This window comes from Coregonus lavaretus (assembly GCF_964263955.1).
Source record: "Coregonus lavaretus genome assembly, chromosome: 31".
Taxonomy (NCBI): domain Eukaryota; kingdom Metazoa; phylum Chordata; class Actinopteri; order Salmoniformes; family Salmonidae; genus Coregonus; species Coregonus lavaretus.
Window position 1 is genome coordinate 2,701,071 of NC_140018.1, and position 17,430 is coordinate 2,718,500.

Here is a 17,430-nt window from a genome sequence, read left to right on the forward strand (position 1 = left end):
GTGATCTGAAAGAATCCAACGGACGAGAGACATATCTTAATCAATAGCTCTGCCACAAACTGGTGGGGCTAAACGGTTGCCATGGGAACACACTGTAAAAGGGGTCATAGGTGGATCATAAGGCCAAAGGTCATGTAACAGGAACAGGAAGTAATCACGTCTTAACAACAGGGGGGTTCAGTTAGGTAGTGAATGAAGCTAGTGCTACGGCCAAAAACACCAAATCAATTAAGCCACAATGGGTTGTTATCTGGGGCTGCCATCCACCTTCTGCCTGTTTCTAGTGTGTGTGTGTGTGTGTGTGTGTGTGTGTGTGTGTGTGTGTGTGTGTGTGTCTGCGTGTGCATGGCCTCAGTGTCTAGTCTAGTGAAGAAGAAGTCTATTGATAATGGTCAGACAAAATGAGCCTGGTGGTCCCAACTGGCGAGACAATGCCCATAGGAGTTGGAAAACAAAATGGCCGCTGACTGCTGCTGTTGAAATAACTGCCACTGCCAACAGCTGCCATTGAAGAAGTTTTAATAGCAGCCATTATAGCAAAACACTTCCCAACCATTTCCCTCAGGAGCCAAGCCGACATGGTTAATCTTCATCAGTGGACGGTGCTGAAATTGTCTTTCCTGTTTAGATCTCCAAGGTTGCATCCCAAGTAGAACCCCATTCCCTACATAGTACACTACTTTTGATCGGGGCACCATGTAGGAAATAGGGTGTAATTTGATCAGGGCACCATGTAGGAAATAGGGTGTCATTTGCATCCCAAATGTTTTGTTAGCTGAGAGCTACGGCCAGGCAAATGCAGTTTTTACTCATCATTACACTCGACTGGAAAACTGGCCAACAGGCGAATTGGGTTGTAGGTTACTATTTTTGGGCTATGCTCTAGAGAGTTGCTGATTCTCTCTTACAGAGAAAACCATTATAGGGAGCTAATTGTGACCGATAAATGTCAGTTATGACTAATGCATGACCAGAGAGAGAGAGAGAGAGAGAGAGAGAGAGAGAGAGAGAGAGAGAGAGAGAGAGAGAGAGAGAGAGAGAGAGAGAGAGAGAGAGAGAGAGAGAGAGAGAGAGAGAGAGAGAGAGAGAGAGAGAGAGAGAGAGAGAGAGAGCTGTAAGTGTATAGAGTTGGGTTAAAATATTATATACACTACCGTTCAAAAGTTTGGGGTCACTTAGAAATGTCCATGTTTTCGAAAGAAAAGCAATTTATTTGTCCATTAAAATAACATCAAATTGATCAGAAATACAGTGTAGACATTGTTGTAAATGGCTATTGTAGCTGGAAACGGCTGATTTTTAATGGAATATCTACATAGGCGTACAAAGGCCCATTATCAGCAACCATCCATCCTGTGTTCCAATGGCACGTTGTGTTTGCTAATCCAAGTTTATCATTTTAAAAGGCTAATTGATCATTAGAAAACCCTTTTGCAATTATGTTAGCACAGCTGAAAACTGTTGTGCTGGCCTTCTTGAGACTAGTTGAGTATCTGGAGCATCAGCAATTGTGGGTTCGATTACAGGCTCAAAATGGCCAGAAATAAATAACTTTCTTCTGAAACTCGTCCGTCTATTCTTGTTCTGAGAAATGAAGGATATTCCATGCGAGAAATTGCCAAGAAACTGAAGATCTCATACAACGCTGTGTACTACTCCCTTCACAGAACAGCGCAAACTGTCTCTAACCAGAATAGAAAGAGGAGTGGGAGGCCCCGGTGCACAACTGAGCAAGATGACAAATACATTAGAGTGTCTAGTTTGAGAAACAGACCCCTCACAGGTCCTCAACTGGCAGCTTCATTAAATAGTACCCACAAAACACCAGTCTCAACGTCAACAGTGAAGAGGCGACTCCGGGATGCTGACCTTCTAGGCAGAGTTGCAAAGAAAAAGCCATATCTCAGACTGGCCAATAAAAAGAATAGATAAAGATGGGCAGTCTGAGATATGGCTTTTTCTTTGCAACTCTGCCTAGAAGGTCAGCATCCCGGAGTCGCCTCTTCACTGTTGTCGTTGAGACTGGTGTTTTGCGGGTACTATTTAATGAAGCTGCCAGTTGAGGACCTATGAGGCGCCTGTTTCTCAGCCACTAGACTGGATGTGCTGACACTAGACTGGATGTGCTGACACTAGACTGGATGTGCAGACACTGTGCTGTAACACCTGCAATACTGGAAACATCAAGAGAAATACAGGCTTCTGTCTACTACTAAGTATCCATGCTTTGTTCGAGGGCTGGTCGACTGTTCGGCCAAGCCAGTCAGTAGAGCTGAATACACCTTCAGGCAGGGGTTAGTGAAGGTGCCACATAGAAACGCTAGCTTGGATGAGGGAGGGAAGTCAGAACGGACCAAAACAAGACATTATTAGATAGATCTCATGGCGTTTCTCTTTGATGGACTGGTACCGCTTTAGGGAGAGAAACAACTTCCGAACTGTGCATCTCTCCCCAGTATCTCTCCGGTTCACCTGCAGAGAGCAGGAAATGAGCTTTTTTTCCTCCTTTTTATTCAATTCATGCCAACACAGATTGTTCAGTCAGAAAATAAACACACAATAATTATGTCTGATAGGATTGTGAGACCTGTCAATGTTTGGCAGCTTTGCTTTCTTGTTGTCATGTCAACAAACAGTAATTCATAGTTTTGAGTTTGTTGACAATAGTCCAGATAGTCTCCTTTTTTAAGATGAAAACATGCCTTTGGCCAGACAGACATTTTTTATCTGACTTTAAAGTTCTGAAAGTCAGAAAGCAATAAGGACCTGTTATATGACAATACCATCAGTGGGAAGAGGGCTCTCTCTGTCTCTGTCTCTGTCTCTGTCTCTCTCTGTCTCTCTCTCACTCCTTTTCTCTCGCTACCTCTCCCCCCGTGCCTCCCTCCCTCCCTCCCTCCCCATGCCTCCCTCCCCCCCTCCCTCCCTCCCTCCCTCCCTCCCTCCCTCCCTCCCTCCCTCCCTCCCTCCCTCCCTCTTTCTTTCTAAAAGGATCTCAGACGAGGTGCTTCATGTTGACAGAGAACCACCCGACGTTAAGCCTTAGAACCAGGCCAATTGAAGAATCATTTGATTGGTACATAAAAAAATAAAAAAAAGGGTGAAGCTAGTTGGAGCCGGGGCTCCAAATAGTTCACATTTTCAAACCCTGTTTAGATGTTCAGACGACACAGAGAACTCAAGGTTTTTAGTGTTTCAGCTTATAATCCTCCCAGTGAGTCCTCCAGACACCGGGGCCCCTTGAAGTTCCTCCATTCGCTAAATTCTCAGTAATTGGCGTCCATGTTTTTCCCTGTCTGTTCCCTCCCCGTCTCCGTCTCTGTTTCTGTAACGGTTTGTAGGATGTTGGAGGAACACAGCAGAGATCAAAGACCCTACAGGGGGGGTGAAGACAACGGAACAGAACAGCGGAACGGCAGAATGCAATTCTCTTCAACTTAACTCGGGTCCCAGAGAAATATGTATTTTTTCTGTCTGTCCTGGTTTCCCCTTGCTCTCCTCCTCCTCCTCCTCCTCCTCCTCCTCCTCCTTGGCCTTCTCAGTCTCTTCATCTAATCTTTGCTGACAGGGGAGGGAGGCTGAAGGGGATAGAGAGATGGAGGGATGGAGAGATGGAGGGATGGAGAGATGGAGGGATAGAGAGATGGAGGGATGGAGGGATAGAGGGATGGAGAGATGGAGGGATGGAGAGATGGAGGGATGGAGAGATGGGGGATAGAGAGATGGAGGGATGGAGAGATGGAGGGATGGAGAGATGGAGGGATGGAGAGATGGGGGGATAGAGAGATGGAGGGATGGAGAGATGGAGGGATGGAGAGATGGAGGGATGGAGAGATGGAGGGATGGAGGGATGGAGAGATGGAGGGATGGAGGGAGAGAGAGATGGAGGGATGGAGAGATGGAGGGATGGAGAGATGGAGGAATGAGAGATGGAGTGATAGAGAGATGGAGGGATGGAGAGATGGAGGGATAGAGAGAGAAGGAAAGAAATGAACACGTCCCAAAAACTTTTTCCATTGTCAGGAGCGCTGTTATGTTCCGGAGAGGGGCAGAGTGGTGGTTCCTCCTTCCTCTCGTCTTCTGTGGTTCTGTGGTTCCTCTGGTAGTCCGGGAGAAGACCGGAGGGATGGAGGGATGGAGGGAGAAGGAGGACTATGTCCCCAAAAGGTTTCCATGGCAGTGGCAGTGTACCATTCCCGGAAGAGACAGTTCCTAGTTCTCCTGCTTCTCCCCCCGGTGGTCTGGTCCGGGAGGTCAGGCGCTGCTATACGTGTCCAGGCTTGGAGAGGTAGGCGATGAGGGCCACCACTACCCCAACGTAGACGCCTGTCCCGATGGTGATGGAGAGGGCCGCCAGGAACAGCGCCCTCCGGGATGCGATGCTCGCCAGCGGGAAGTCACCTTTCTTCACTGCCTTACTGGTCTGGAACAAGGGAACAGAGGAGAGAAGGATGAGTGAGATATGGGAGGAAGTTAAGAAGGATGAGTGAGAGATGAAAGATGGGAAGAGAGAGGGATGGGAGGGAGGGAGGGAGGGAGGGAGGGAGGGAGGGAGGGAGGGAGGGAGGGGGGAAGGAGGGGAAGGAGAGATGGATGGGAGGGAGGGAGGGAGGGAGGGAGGGGAAGGAGAGATGGATGGGAGGGAGGGAGGGAGGGAGGGAGGGAGGGAGGGAGGGAGGGAGCGAGGGAGGGAGGGAGGGAGGGAGGGGAAGGAGAGATGGATGGGAGGGAGGGAGGGAGGGAGGGAGGGAGGTAGGGAGGGAGGGAGGGAGGGGAAGGAGGGGAAGGAGAGATGGATGGGAGGGAGGGAGGGAGGGAGGGGAAGGAGAGATGGATGGGAGGGAGGGAGGGAGGGAGGGAGGGAGGGAGGGAGGGAGGGAGGGAGGGAGGGAGGGCGGGATCATCGCCTTGGAGACACAATGGAACTGTGGAAAAGCTCATGGATTGTGGAAAAATGGCATTTAGAATCATATGATGTAAGACAGGTGAAAATTGTAGTTAGGATTAAACAAGTCTTGGGACATAAGATTTGAAAACTGGCAGTTAGGAGTAGTCAAGCCTTGTGAGATACAGGTAACTGCCGAAATAAAGCAAACACTTGAGTAAATGAATATATTGAATGCATGTGCTTCCACACAGGTGTGGTTCCTGAGCAATTCCTAAGCAATTAACATCCCATTATGCTTAGTATAAAAAAGCTAGGCAGGCCCAGTTGCCCATTAGTTTGGCTACCATGACTATGTCCCCATAGGAAGACAATGCCCCCATCCACAGGGCACGAGTGGTCACTGAATGATTTGATGACTATGAAAACGATGTAACCTCCCGAGTGGCGCAGTGCTAGCTGTGCCACTAGAGATCCTGGTTCGAATCCAGGCTCTGTCGTAGCCGACCGGGAGACCCATGGTGCGGCGCACAATTGGCCCAGGGTAGGGGAGGGAATGGCCGGCAGGGATGTAGCTCAGTTGGTAGAGCATGGCGTTTGCAACGCCAGGGTTGTGGGTTCGATTCCCACGGAGGGCCAGTATATAAAAATAATAATGTATGCACTAACTGTAAGTCGCTCTGGATAAGAGTGTCTGCTAAATGACGTAAATGTAAACCATGGCCGTCTCAGTCCACAGATCTCAACCCAATTGAACACTTACGGGAGATTCTGGAGCGGCGCCCGAGACAGTGTTTTCCATCAACAGAACACGTAGAATGGTGTTGCATCCCTCCTATAGAGTTCCAGACACTTGTAGAATATATGCCAAGGCACCCTGAGGTTGTTTGGCTCGTGGTGGCCCAACGCCCTATTAAGACACTTTATGTTGGTGTTTTCTTTATTTTGGCAGTTACCTGTAGGTGCAGCCTCAAAAGGAAGCCAGAGAACGGATTGGTGAACGATGAACGATGTCTACTGATGTTGCATTCATTTTCAGCGTAAAATACTTTGATATGACTAGCGGGTTTTCTGAGAGGTGATGCAGAGAATACCAATTTCTCTATGGGAGTTGTGGACGACTCTTACCAGAACAATAAATAGCTAGCTGTCTGTCAGTCAAATCCTGCCAATTACTCGGAAGAAAACATGTCATTTTGAGAATGACGAACGATGATTTTGGATGTGTCGTTCATTTTTTAAAACTGCTTTAAAATGTACATAACAAGTGGTTTTCTGAGGAGGATAGAATACGACTCCTCCTGGAGTGATGAACGACTCCTGAACAATGAATAATTTTGAAAGCAAACGTAGACTACTTATTCTGCATGTTTCAAGATATTTCGAGGCAAACAAAACATGTTTTCATAAATAATTCAGTTTTTCATTCTTTAATAGCAAATTCAAATGCATTGAAAAACATGGGTATTTTATTTTGAAGGACAGGTGGGTTATTTCATACACAACTGTCAGCTCGAGTATTTACACATGGGAAGAGTAACGGTTAGCTAACACATAAATCATTTTAACCTCCTGCTTGTGTCCCAAATGTCACCCTTTTCCCTTTATAGTGCACTGCTTTTGACCAGTGGCCTATGTGCACTATGTATGGAATAGGGTGCCATTTGGGACACAACCAAGAGGCTAAATGTATTTATTTGTTAGTTAACCATTACTCTTCCAGTTGACAGTTGTGTATGAAATAACCTACCTGTACCTTCACAATAAAATAAAACAGTAGAATCATAGATGTGGCCCATGACCTAATGATGCTACAGTAGAATAAACAGTGCGTCAATAAACTCGAGGGGTTTAAACAGAGTTTTAATGTGACAGCAGATGTCTTTATTTGGTCTGCACACACACACACACACACACACACACACACACACACACACACACACACACACAGACAAACAGACAAACAGGGGACTGATCTATGTTGAAGGGCAGTGGACCCACACAATAAAGGCCCTCTAATTTAATCTATTTAATGAAGCCGTTTATTAAACAGTCTGTAATTGATTAATCAGTCCGTAGCTCAACTTCAGATTAATAATCATGTTGTAGCATGAGGCTGGTCTCCCTGTGGACGGATTTACAGGGCTGAGTGTCAGGCTTAGAGGGATGTAGTGAATGGACGGAGTGTGTGTGTGGGTACGTTATGTAGTACAGTGTGTGTACGTTATGTAGTACAGTGTGTGTACGTTATGTAGTACAGTGTGTGTACGTTATGTAGTACAGTGTGTGTACGTTATGTAGTACAGTGTGTGTACGTTATGTAGTACAGTGTGTGTACGTTATGTAGTACAGTGTGTGTATGTTATGTAGTACAGTGTGTGTACGTTATGTATTACACTGTGTGTACGTTATGTAGTACAGTGTGTGTACGTTATGTAGTACAGTGTGTGTACGTTATGTAGTACAGTGTGTGTACATTATGTAGTACAGTGTGTGTACGTTATGTAGTACAGTGTGTGTACATTATGTAGTACAGTGTGTGTACGTTATGTAGTACAGTGTGTGTACGTTATGTAGTACAGTGTGTGTACGTTATGTAGTACATTGTGTGTACGTTATGTAGTACAGTGTGTGTACATTATGCATTACAGTGTGTGTACATTATGTAGTACAGTGTGTACATTATGTAGTACAGTGTGTGTGACTAGTGAATAACAGTACCTCTATGAGTAACTAGAACATTCTAGAATGTTCTCCTTTTTCCTTGAATCCCTTTGAGAAGTAAACTGTTAAAGCATTACTGCCATCGCAGAGAGAGAGAGAGAGAGAGAGAGAGAGAGAGAGAGAGAGAGAGAGAGAGAGAGAGAGCGAGAGCGAGAGATGCAAGTGTATAGAGTTGGGTTTAAATGCTTCACTGTACACACACCGCGTGGGTCCTGGGAACGTAGACAGACTCTTTCTCAGACAAACACTTTCTCTTACAAAAACACCCTCAACAACAAAATCTGTTCTAATCATATTAAATCAAGAAAATCCATTAAATAACTGTCATTTGTTTGATTATGACTCATGAGTTTATTTAGACTCAGGATTTATTATAATTCAGAGTTTATTAGCAAGATAAACTCTTTAGGTATCTTATTTGCATTATCAATAAATAAATTGCAGTCTATAAACTCAGAAGCAGCACAGATTGGAGGTTGTGCTTTTCTAAATCTGAAGGTCGCATTTATTAATATCTATCCAAACAAAGCACCAGGATCTATTAGAAGGGATAATTAAAGGTCATTTACTTCCCTATCTAAAACTAATGCTCAATTACACTCTCGCTTACACACACGCACACACACAAATGCTATCTCTCTCTCTCTCTTTCCTCTATCCTCTCTCTCTCTCTCTCCTTTCTCTCTCTCCTCCTCTCTCCTCTTCCTCTCCTCTATCCTCTTCTTCATTCTCTCTCTCCTCTATCCTCTTCTTCTCTCTCTCTCTCCTCTATCCTCTTCTTCATTCTCTCTCTCTCTCTTCTCTCCCTTTCTCTTCTCGCTGTTTTTTTGCAATGGGAAGATATGAAAACAGGGACGTTTTGGAATAGTAATGTACGGGATACATTTTGTACTGTCGTGAAGCTGTCTAACCATGTGAAACGTCAATTACTTTTTTCTACGAATATGATGTTTAATGCAACAATGATGTTGATACTATATGGATTACAATTATCATCCTGAATATGAAGGCTATACTCACTTCATGTTACACACATAAGACACTCAACCATGCAAATTGGCTGGGTTATTATTTATTTAGACAATACACATTAAAAGTATTACTCTTAACCAGACATCATACAGACTCTCACTAAATTACATCCAATATCACACACGTCAACATACTCAGATCTACTACACATATAATATCCTGACTCCATTTTCTAACACCTGTGGCATTGGCTCACAGGCAATGGAATTAAACAACTATAAGTGAACAAAAATAACACGAAAACACTAGTTGCTTTGTGCATATTGCTAGAACCTGTTTCTTGAATTCTAAACATCAGACATTTGAAATCTCTGTTTTTGACCGTCATGATACCTCTTATTTAAGTACTTTTACAAGCACTAATTATGGTAAATTTAGACAGAGAATAGTTACTAGTTATGCTAAGGGGTGTAATATAGCCAGATATAAATGGCTAAAAGAAAAGGAATATAACATATACACTGCTCCAAAAAATAAAGGGAACACTAAAATAACACATCCTAGATCTGAATGAATGAACTAATCTTATTAAATATTTTTTTCTTTACATAGTTGAATGTGCTAACAACAAAATCACACAAATATTATCATTGGAAATCAAATTTATCAACCCATGGAGGTCTGGATTTGGAGTCACCCTCAAAATTAAAGTGGAAAACCACACTACAGGCTGATCCAACTTTGATATAATGTCCTTAAAACAAGTCAAAATGGACTCACGGACCAGGCAAGGAGGGCATTAATCAGAGAGGCAACAAAGAGACCAAAGATAACCCTGAAGGAGATGTAAAGCTCCACAGCGGAGATTGGAGTATCTGTCCATCGGACCACTTTAAGCCGTACACTCCACAGAGCTGGGCTTTATGGAAGAGTGGCCAGAAAAAAGCCATTGCTTAAAGAAAAAAATAAGCAAACTTTTGGTGTTCGCCAAAAGGCATGTGGGAGACTCCCCAAACATATGGAAGAAGGTACTCTGGTCAGATGAGACAAAAATTGAGCTTTTTGGCCATCAAGGAAAACGCTATGTCTGCCGCAAACCCAACACCTCTCATCACCCCGAGAACACCATCCCCAAAGTGAAGCATGGTGGTGACAGCATCATGCTGTGGGGATGTTTTTCATCGGCAGGGACTGGGAAACTGGTCAGAAGTGAAGCAATGATGGATGGCGCTAAATATAGGGAAATTCTTGAGGGAAACCTGTTTCAGTCTTCCAGAGATTTGAGACTGGGACGGAGGTTCACCTTCCAGCAGGACAATGACTCTAAGCATACTGCTAAAGCAACACTCGAGTGGTTTAAAGGGAAACATTTAAATGTCTTGGAATGGCCTAGTCAAAGCCCAGACCTAAATCCAATTGAGAATCTGTGGTATGACTTAAAGATTGCTGTACACCAGCGGAACCCATCCAACTTGAAGGAGCTGGAGCAGTTTTTCCTTGAAGAATGGGCAAAGATCCCAGTGGCTAGATGTGCCAAGCTTATAGAGACATACCCCAAGAGACTTGCAGCTGTACTTGCTGCAAAAGGTGGCTCTACAAAGTATTGACTTGGGGGGGGGGGGGGGGTGAATAGTTATGCACACTGTTTTTTTGTCTTATTTCTTGTTTGTTTCACAATAAAAAATATTTTGCATCTTCAAATTGGTAGGCATGTTGTGTAATACAAATGATACAAAAAATAAATTTTAATTCCAGGTTGTAAGGTAACAAAATAGGAAAAATGCCAAGGGGGGTGAATACTTTCGCAAGCCACAGTATCTCTCTTTTTCAAACAAGCAATGCAGAGCTGGTTACAATTTCAATTTCATCCCCCTGAAAAGATAGAACAATATAACAAAACATTTGCTTTTTGATAAAAGACCTGTAGTTATGGAAAATATGTTTGAAAAGGGTATTTTGTTTTTAAATTATATTGTAAATTGGAATGGTAGAGTTATATCTTTCATGGAGCTATCGGAATTGTATGGGAAGGTCTGCTCAGTACAAGATTAAAACCAATTGATTACAGCACTAGGCAGGTGACAGCAGGAGGAGGTAGGGAACTGGTCTGTCTGCCCAATATAAAGGATCATAACTGGCAGAGGAACAAACATAGCATAGATAGGAAAGTATATCAGTTTCATTTGAAGACCAGGATGTCGACAGCTGTGCCATACAGATTGCAACATAGCTGGGGAAGAGATTTTTGATGTACCGATTCCATGGAGTTGATATATAAAACGACGCAAGATTCAAGACTTTGTGCTTTGCAGCTAAAACGATTGTACAGAATTCTTGCCACCAACAAAATGTAGAATATTTGGGGCATACAATCATCGCAGCTCTGCAGATTTTGTTGTGAGGATACAGGATCTATAGACCATTTGTTCTGGTATTGCACTCAGGTAGCCTGTTTCTGGTCTCAGGTTCAGGAAAGGCTGAAAAGAATAACATTAATCTAAAATGTACCTAGCATTGTTGGGAGATCTGGAGAGACCTGGTCGGATCAACTACTAGTGGAGGGGGAGGTTTTTTTGGGGGGGGGATCTTGGATGGTTGGTGGCCTGGCGGTTGGGAGCTTGGGCCGGTAGCTGAGAGGTCGCTGGTTCTGGTTTCCGATTCGACTTGGTGGGACATCTGTCGATGTGCCCTTGGGCGGCGCTTGCCCCTGGTTGCTCCTGTGGGTCGCTCTGGTTGGGAGTGTCTGCTAGATGACTGAATGTGATGTAAATGTTGAGCGGCTTCACTGCAGGTCGATTGTGCGTTTAAAAATTCAATAAATACTCTCTCTCTCTGGATCCATCTTCCTAACTGCCTTCTGTGAAATCCAGCGAATCACATTGAAAAAGTACTGTGTTATTGTATTTCACTCTCTGTTGTCTCCAGTGAACACACATATTTGTATTGCACGATCCACGTCTCTAGTGAATACTTATATGAACAGATGATGAATTGGAAGCATGTTATATAGACGTTCACCTCTTGAAGACGTCGCTGGGTCTCTGCGTGAGGTTAGTACGTGATCTGCATTCCTGACTAGCTATTGTTGATGGAGTCATACACATGCACGCACGCACACACACACACAGTATGTTATCTGCGTATCTGGCTAGAGGTATTGATGATGCAGTCATACTATAATCGTTCAGAGCACTTTGATGGATAGGGTGTATTGTATGTGTTCAATTAGCCTACTGCCGAGGGCCATTCTCTCTCCAATGGACTGTCGATGAAGCTGAGCCAGCACTGAGACAAGATGAACACGAACTTTATCTTGTCAATTTAGTAAAGGGATGGGGACAGTAGATATAGGTGGGGGGGCGGGAGTGGGGCGGTCCCACTCACATCTTTTAATTTTGATTGGACAGAAGTAGAGAGTAAAGATAAGAGGAGTATATGCTGAAATAGCAGTAGGCTGGATTGGAACCCCATGATGCAACGGGAGGCAGCGGCATAGATCCCTAGATCACAGTAGAGGGGTATTTGTGGGAGTGGTAACAGAAGACAGGAGTAGATTAAACTTGAAGAAGGTGGCTATGTGGAGTGGTCCTATGTGTCTCGGCAAGAGTGCGGCGCTGACAAGTTTAGCAAAGGTTGTGGGTTCAATTCCCTCAGGGATCACATATAAAAATATATGCCCTCAATGTACTCCATTCCACTTTGGATAAAAACGTCTGCTAAGTGGCATATGTAATGGAAATGGAAAAGACAAGAGGAGAGAGTGAGTTTGACATTAAACATTTTCTCTGCAATACTTATGCGCATAAAGTTCTACCGCTTACACATCCACCTTTTCCTGCCATGACCTTTTCTGCCCTTTTCCTGCCATGACCTTTTCCTGCCATGACCTTTTCCTGCCATGACCTTTTCCTGCCCTGACCTTTTCCTGCTGCTTCACTCACAGTAGATTGACAGGCTGAAGGAATCAGCCATCTCTAAGCACATCACTAAACACTAGACTAGATAATTTCCTATAATTACTGAGGAAGAACTACATTAGCTGCTAAGTTTATTCATAGACAGCCAAGATCCGTCTGCCATGGTCACACAGACAGACGAGGAGACGGGATGTTTAGACTTCGATAAGACTTCACACTTGAGATAGACTTGGTCATCAACAGCCTGTCTGTGTTATAGCCCTGAGAAGTAGGAAGTGATGTGTCCAGGTAGTGAAATGTGTGTTACAGTTTTTTTTTTTTTTATCACTTTGGTGAAATTACATGTACAGTGCATTCGGAAAGTATTCAGACCCCTTGACTTTTTTCACATTTTGTTACGTTACAGCCTTATTCTAAAATTGATTAAATAAATCTACACACAATACCCCATAACGACAAAGCGAAAACAGGTTTTTAGAAAGTTTTGCTAATTTATAAAAAATAAAAACAGAATGACCTTATTTACATAGGTATTCAGATCCTTTCCTATGAGACTCAAAATTGAGCTCAGGTGCATCCTGTTTCCATTGATCATCCTTGAGATGTTTCCTTGAGATGTTTCCTTGAGGGCTCCCGAGTGGCGCAGCGGTCTAAGGCACTGCATCTCAGTGCTTGAGGTGTCACTACAGACCCCTGGTTCAATTCCAGGCTGTATCACAACCGGCCGTGATTGGGAGTCCTATAGGGCAGCGCACAATTGGCCCAGCGTTGTCCGGGTTTGGCCGGTGAAGGCCGTCAATTTGTTCTTAACTGACTTGCCTAGTTAAATAAAGGTTAAATAAAAAATACATACAAAAAAACTTGATTGGAGTCCACCTGTGGTAAATTCTATTGATTGGACATGATTTGGAAAGGCATACACCTGTCTACCTAAGGTCCCACAGTTGACAGTGCATGTCAGAGCAAAAACCAAGCCATAAGGTCGAAGGAATTGTCCGTAGAGCTCCGAGACAGGATTGTGTCGAGGCAAGGATCTGGGGAAGGGTACCAAAACATTTCTGCAGCATTGAAGGTCCCCAAGAACACAGTGGCCTCCATCATTCTTAAATGGAAGAAGTTTGGAACCACCAAGACTCTTCCTAGAGCTGGCCGCCCGGCCAAACTGAGCAATTGGGGGAGAGGGGCCTTGGTCAGGGAGGTGACCAAGAACCCGATGATCACTCTGACAGAGCTCCAGAGTTCCTCTGTGGAGATGGGAGAACCTTCCAGAAGGACAACCATCTCTGCAGCACTCCACCAATCAGGCCTTTATGGTAGAGTGGCCAGACGGAAGCCACTCCTCAGTAAAAGGCACATGACAGCCCGCTTGGAGTTTGCCAAAACGCACCTAAAGGACTCTCAGACCATGAGAAACAAGATTCTCTGGTCTGATGAAACCAAGATTGAACTCTTTGGCCTGAATTCCAAGCGTCACGTCTGTAGGAAACCTGGCACTATCCCTACGATGAAGCATGGTGGTGGCAGCATCATGCTGTGGGGATGTTTTTCAGCGGTAAGGACTGGGAGACTAGTCAGGATCGAGGGAAAAATGAAGGGAGCAAAGTACAAAGAGATCCTTGATAAAGACCTGCTCCAGAGCGCTCAGGACCTCAGACTGGGGCGAAGGTTCACCTTGCAACAGGACAACAACCCTTAGCACACAGCCAAAACAACGCAGGGGTGGCTTTGGAACAAGTCTCTGAATGTCCTTGAGTGGCCCAGCCAGAGCCCGGACTTGAACCTGATCGAACATCTCTCGAGAGACCTGAAAATAGCTGTGCAGCGACGCTCCCCATCCAACCTGACAGAGCTTGAGAGGATCTGCAGAGAAGAATGGGAGAAACTCCCCAAATACAGGTGTGCCAAGCTTGTAGCATCATACCCAAGAAGACTTGAGACTGTAATTGCTGCCAAAAGTGCTTCAACAAAGTACTGAGTAAAGAGTCTGAATACTTATGTAAATGTCATATTTTTTATTTATTTTTTTATTTTATTTGCTAAAATGTCTAAAAACCTGTTTTTGCTTTGTCATTATGGGGTATTGTGTGTACATTGATGAAGAAAAAAACAAACAATTTAATCAATTTTAGAATAAGGCTGTAACATAACAAAATGTGGAAAAAGTCAAGGGGTCTGAATACTTTCCGAATGCACTGTATGTTTTTGTGAAAATCTATCTGCACAGACTTCAACACTAGTATTAAACATGCCAAGAGTGTGCAAAGCTGTCATCAAGGCAAAGGGTGGCTATTTGAAGAATCTCAAATATAAAATATATTTGGATTTGTTTAGCACTTTTTTGGTTACTACATGATTCCATGTGTTATTTCATAGTTTTGATGTCATCACTATTATTATACAATGTAGAAAATAGTAAAAAGAAAAAAAAAAAAAACCTTTAATGAGTAGGTGTGTCCAAACTTTCACTGGTACTGTATATCTTCCTGATTCCTTCTTACAAGCAAAAACTCAAACAGGAAGTACCAGTGACAGGCTCAATACGGAAGTGGTCCGATGAAGTAAATTCTAAACTACAGGAGTGTTTTGCTAGCACAGACTGGAATATTTTCCGGGATTCATCTGATAACATTGAGGAGTTTACCACCTCAGTCACCAGCTTCATTAATAAGTGCAACGATGACGTCTTCCCCACAGTGACCGTACGTACATATCCCAAACAGAAGCCATGGATTACAGGCAACATCCGCATTGAGTCAAAGGCTAGAGCTGCTGCTTTCAAGGAGCGGGACACTAATCCAGACACTTATAAGAAATCCTGCTACAATCTTGGACGAGCCACAAAACAGGCAAAGCGTCAATACAGGACTAAGATCGAATCCTACTATACTAGCTCTCATACTTGACAGATGTGGCAGGGCTTGCAAACTATCACGGAATACAAAAGGAAACCCAACAATGAGCTGTCCAGCAACGCGAGCCTACCAGATGAGCTAAATGCCTTCTACGCTCACTTTGAGGCAAACAACACTGAACCATGCATGAGAGCACCAGCTGTCCTAGACAACTCTGTGATCTCGCGGTAAGACCTTTAAACAGGTTAACATTCACAAGGCTGCGGGGCCAGATGGAATACCAGGACGCGTACTCAGAGCATATGCTTACCAGCTGGCAAGTGTCTTCACTGACATTTTCAAACTATCCCTGACCTGGTCTGTAATACCAACTTGTTTTAAGCAGACCACCATAGTCCCTGTGCCCAAGAACGCCAAGGTAACCTGCCTAAATGACTACCGGCCCGTAGCACTCACATCTATAGCCATGAAATGCTTTGAAAGGATGGTCATGGCTCAGATCAACATACTCATCCCAGACACCTTGGACCCATTCCAATTCGCATACCGCACCAACAGATCCACAGATGATACAATCTCTATTTCACTCCACATTGCCCTCACCCACCTGGACAATAGGAATACCTATGTAAGAATTCTGTTCATAGACTACAGCTCAGCATTCAACACCATAGTGCCCTCAAAGCTCATCACCAAGCTCAGGACCCTGGGACTAAACACCTCCCTCTGCAACTGTGTCCTAGACTTCCTGACGGGCCGCCCCCAGGTGGTGAGGGTAGGCAACAACACCTCCACCACGCTGATCCTCAACACGGGGACCCCTCAGGGGTGTGTGCTCAGTCCCCTCCTGTACTCCCTGTTAACCCACGACTGCGTGGCCACGCACAACTCCAACACCATCATTAAGTTTGCTTACGACATGACGGTGGTAGGCCTGATCACCGATGACGATGAGACAACCTATAGGGAGGAGATCAGAGACCTGGCAGTGTGGTGCCAGGACAACAACCTCTCCCTCAACGTCAGCCAGACAAAGCAGCTGATCGTGAACTACAGGAAACGGAGGGCTGAGCACGCCCCCAACCACATCAACGGGGCTGTAGTGGAGCGGGTCGAGAGCTTCAAGTTCCTCTGTGTCCACATCACTAAGGAATTAACATGGTCCACACACACCAACACAGTCGTGAAGAAGGCATGGCCACTCAGGAAGCTGAAAAGATTTGTCATGGGTCCTTAGATCCTCAAAAAGTTATACAGCTGCACCATTTAGAGCATCTTGACTGGCTGCATCATCGCTTGGTATGGCAACTGCTTGGCATCCGACCGCAAGGTGCTACAAAGGGTAGTGCGTACGGCCCAGTACATTGCTGGGGCCGAGCTCCCTGCCATCCAGGACCTCTATACCAGGCGGTGTCAGAGGAAGGCCCGGAAAATTGTCAAAGACCATTTCACGGTAAAGTCCACATCTGTTGTATTCGGCGCATGTGACAAATACAATTGGATTTTATTCACTGCATATTTTGAGACTCTACATAATGAAAATGTTTGTCTGTAAAGTAGAAAGATAAAAAGTATGCTTTACTGAAATTGCATTGGCCAATACAGTACTGTAATACTGTAATATATGCCATTTACATAGCAGACCCTTTTATCCAAAGTGACAACAGTCCACACTATTTTTGGTATCTGCCCCAACTGGGAATCGAACCCGCAACCCTGGTGTAGCTAGTGCCATGCTCTAATGAACTGAGCCACGTACAGGACCACTACAATACATTAGTACAATACAATACTAGCCGGTGCCCCCGCACATTGACTCTGCACCGATACCCCCTTGTATATATAGCCTCCCTACTGTTATTTTATTTTACTTCTGCTCTTTTTTTCTCAACACTTTTTTTGTTGTTGTTTTATTTTTACTTTTTTTTAGTTAAAAATAAATGCACTGTTGGTTAAGGGCTGTAAGTAAGCATTTCACTGTAATGTCTGCACCTGTTGTATTCGGTGCATGTGACCAATAAAATTTGATTTGATTTGATTTGAAAAATACAATACACGATTGCAATACAGGTGGAAGATG

General features: G+C 44.3%; 1 protein-coding gene across 1 annotated transcript in view; it reads right to left on the reverse strand.

The window, feature by feature from the left end:
• Positions 1–4,264: 4,264 nt before the first annotated feature.
• Positions 4,265–17,430, reverse strand: part of syndig1l (synapse differentiation inducing 1-like) — a gene marked incomplete at both ends in the record, with an annotated part of 60,640 nt that continues 47,474 nt past the window's right edge. The window contains one exon of the mRNA XM_084148735.1: positions 4,265–4,423. Within this exon, the coding sequence (XP_084004861.1) occupies positions 4,265–4,423 (159 nt within the window). The remainder of the gene's footprint in view (positions 4,424–17,430) is intronic.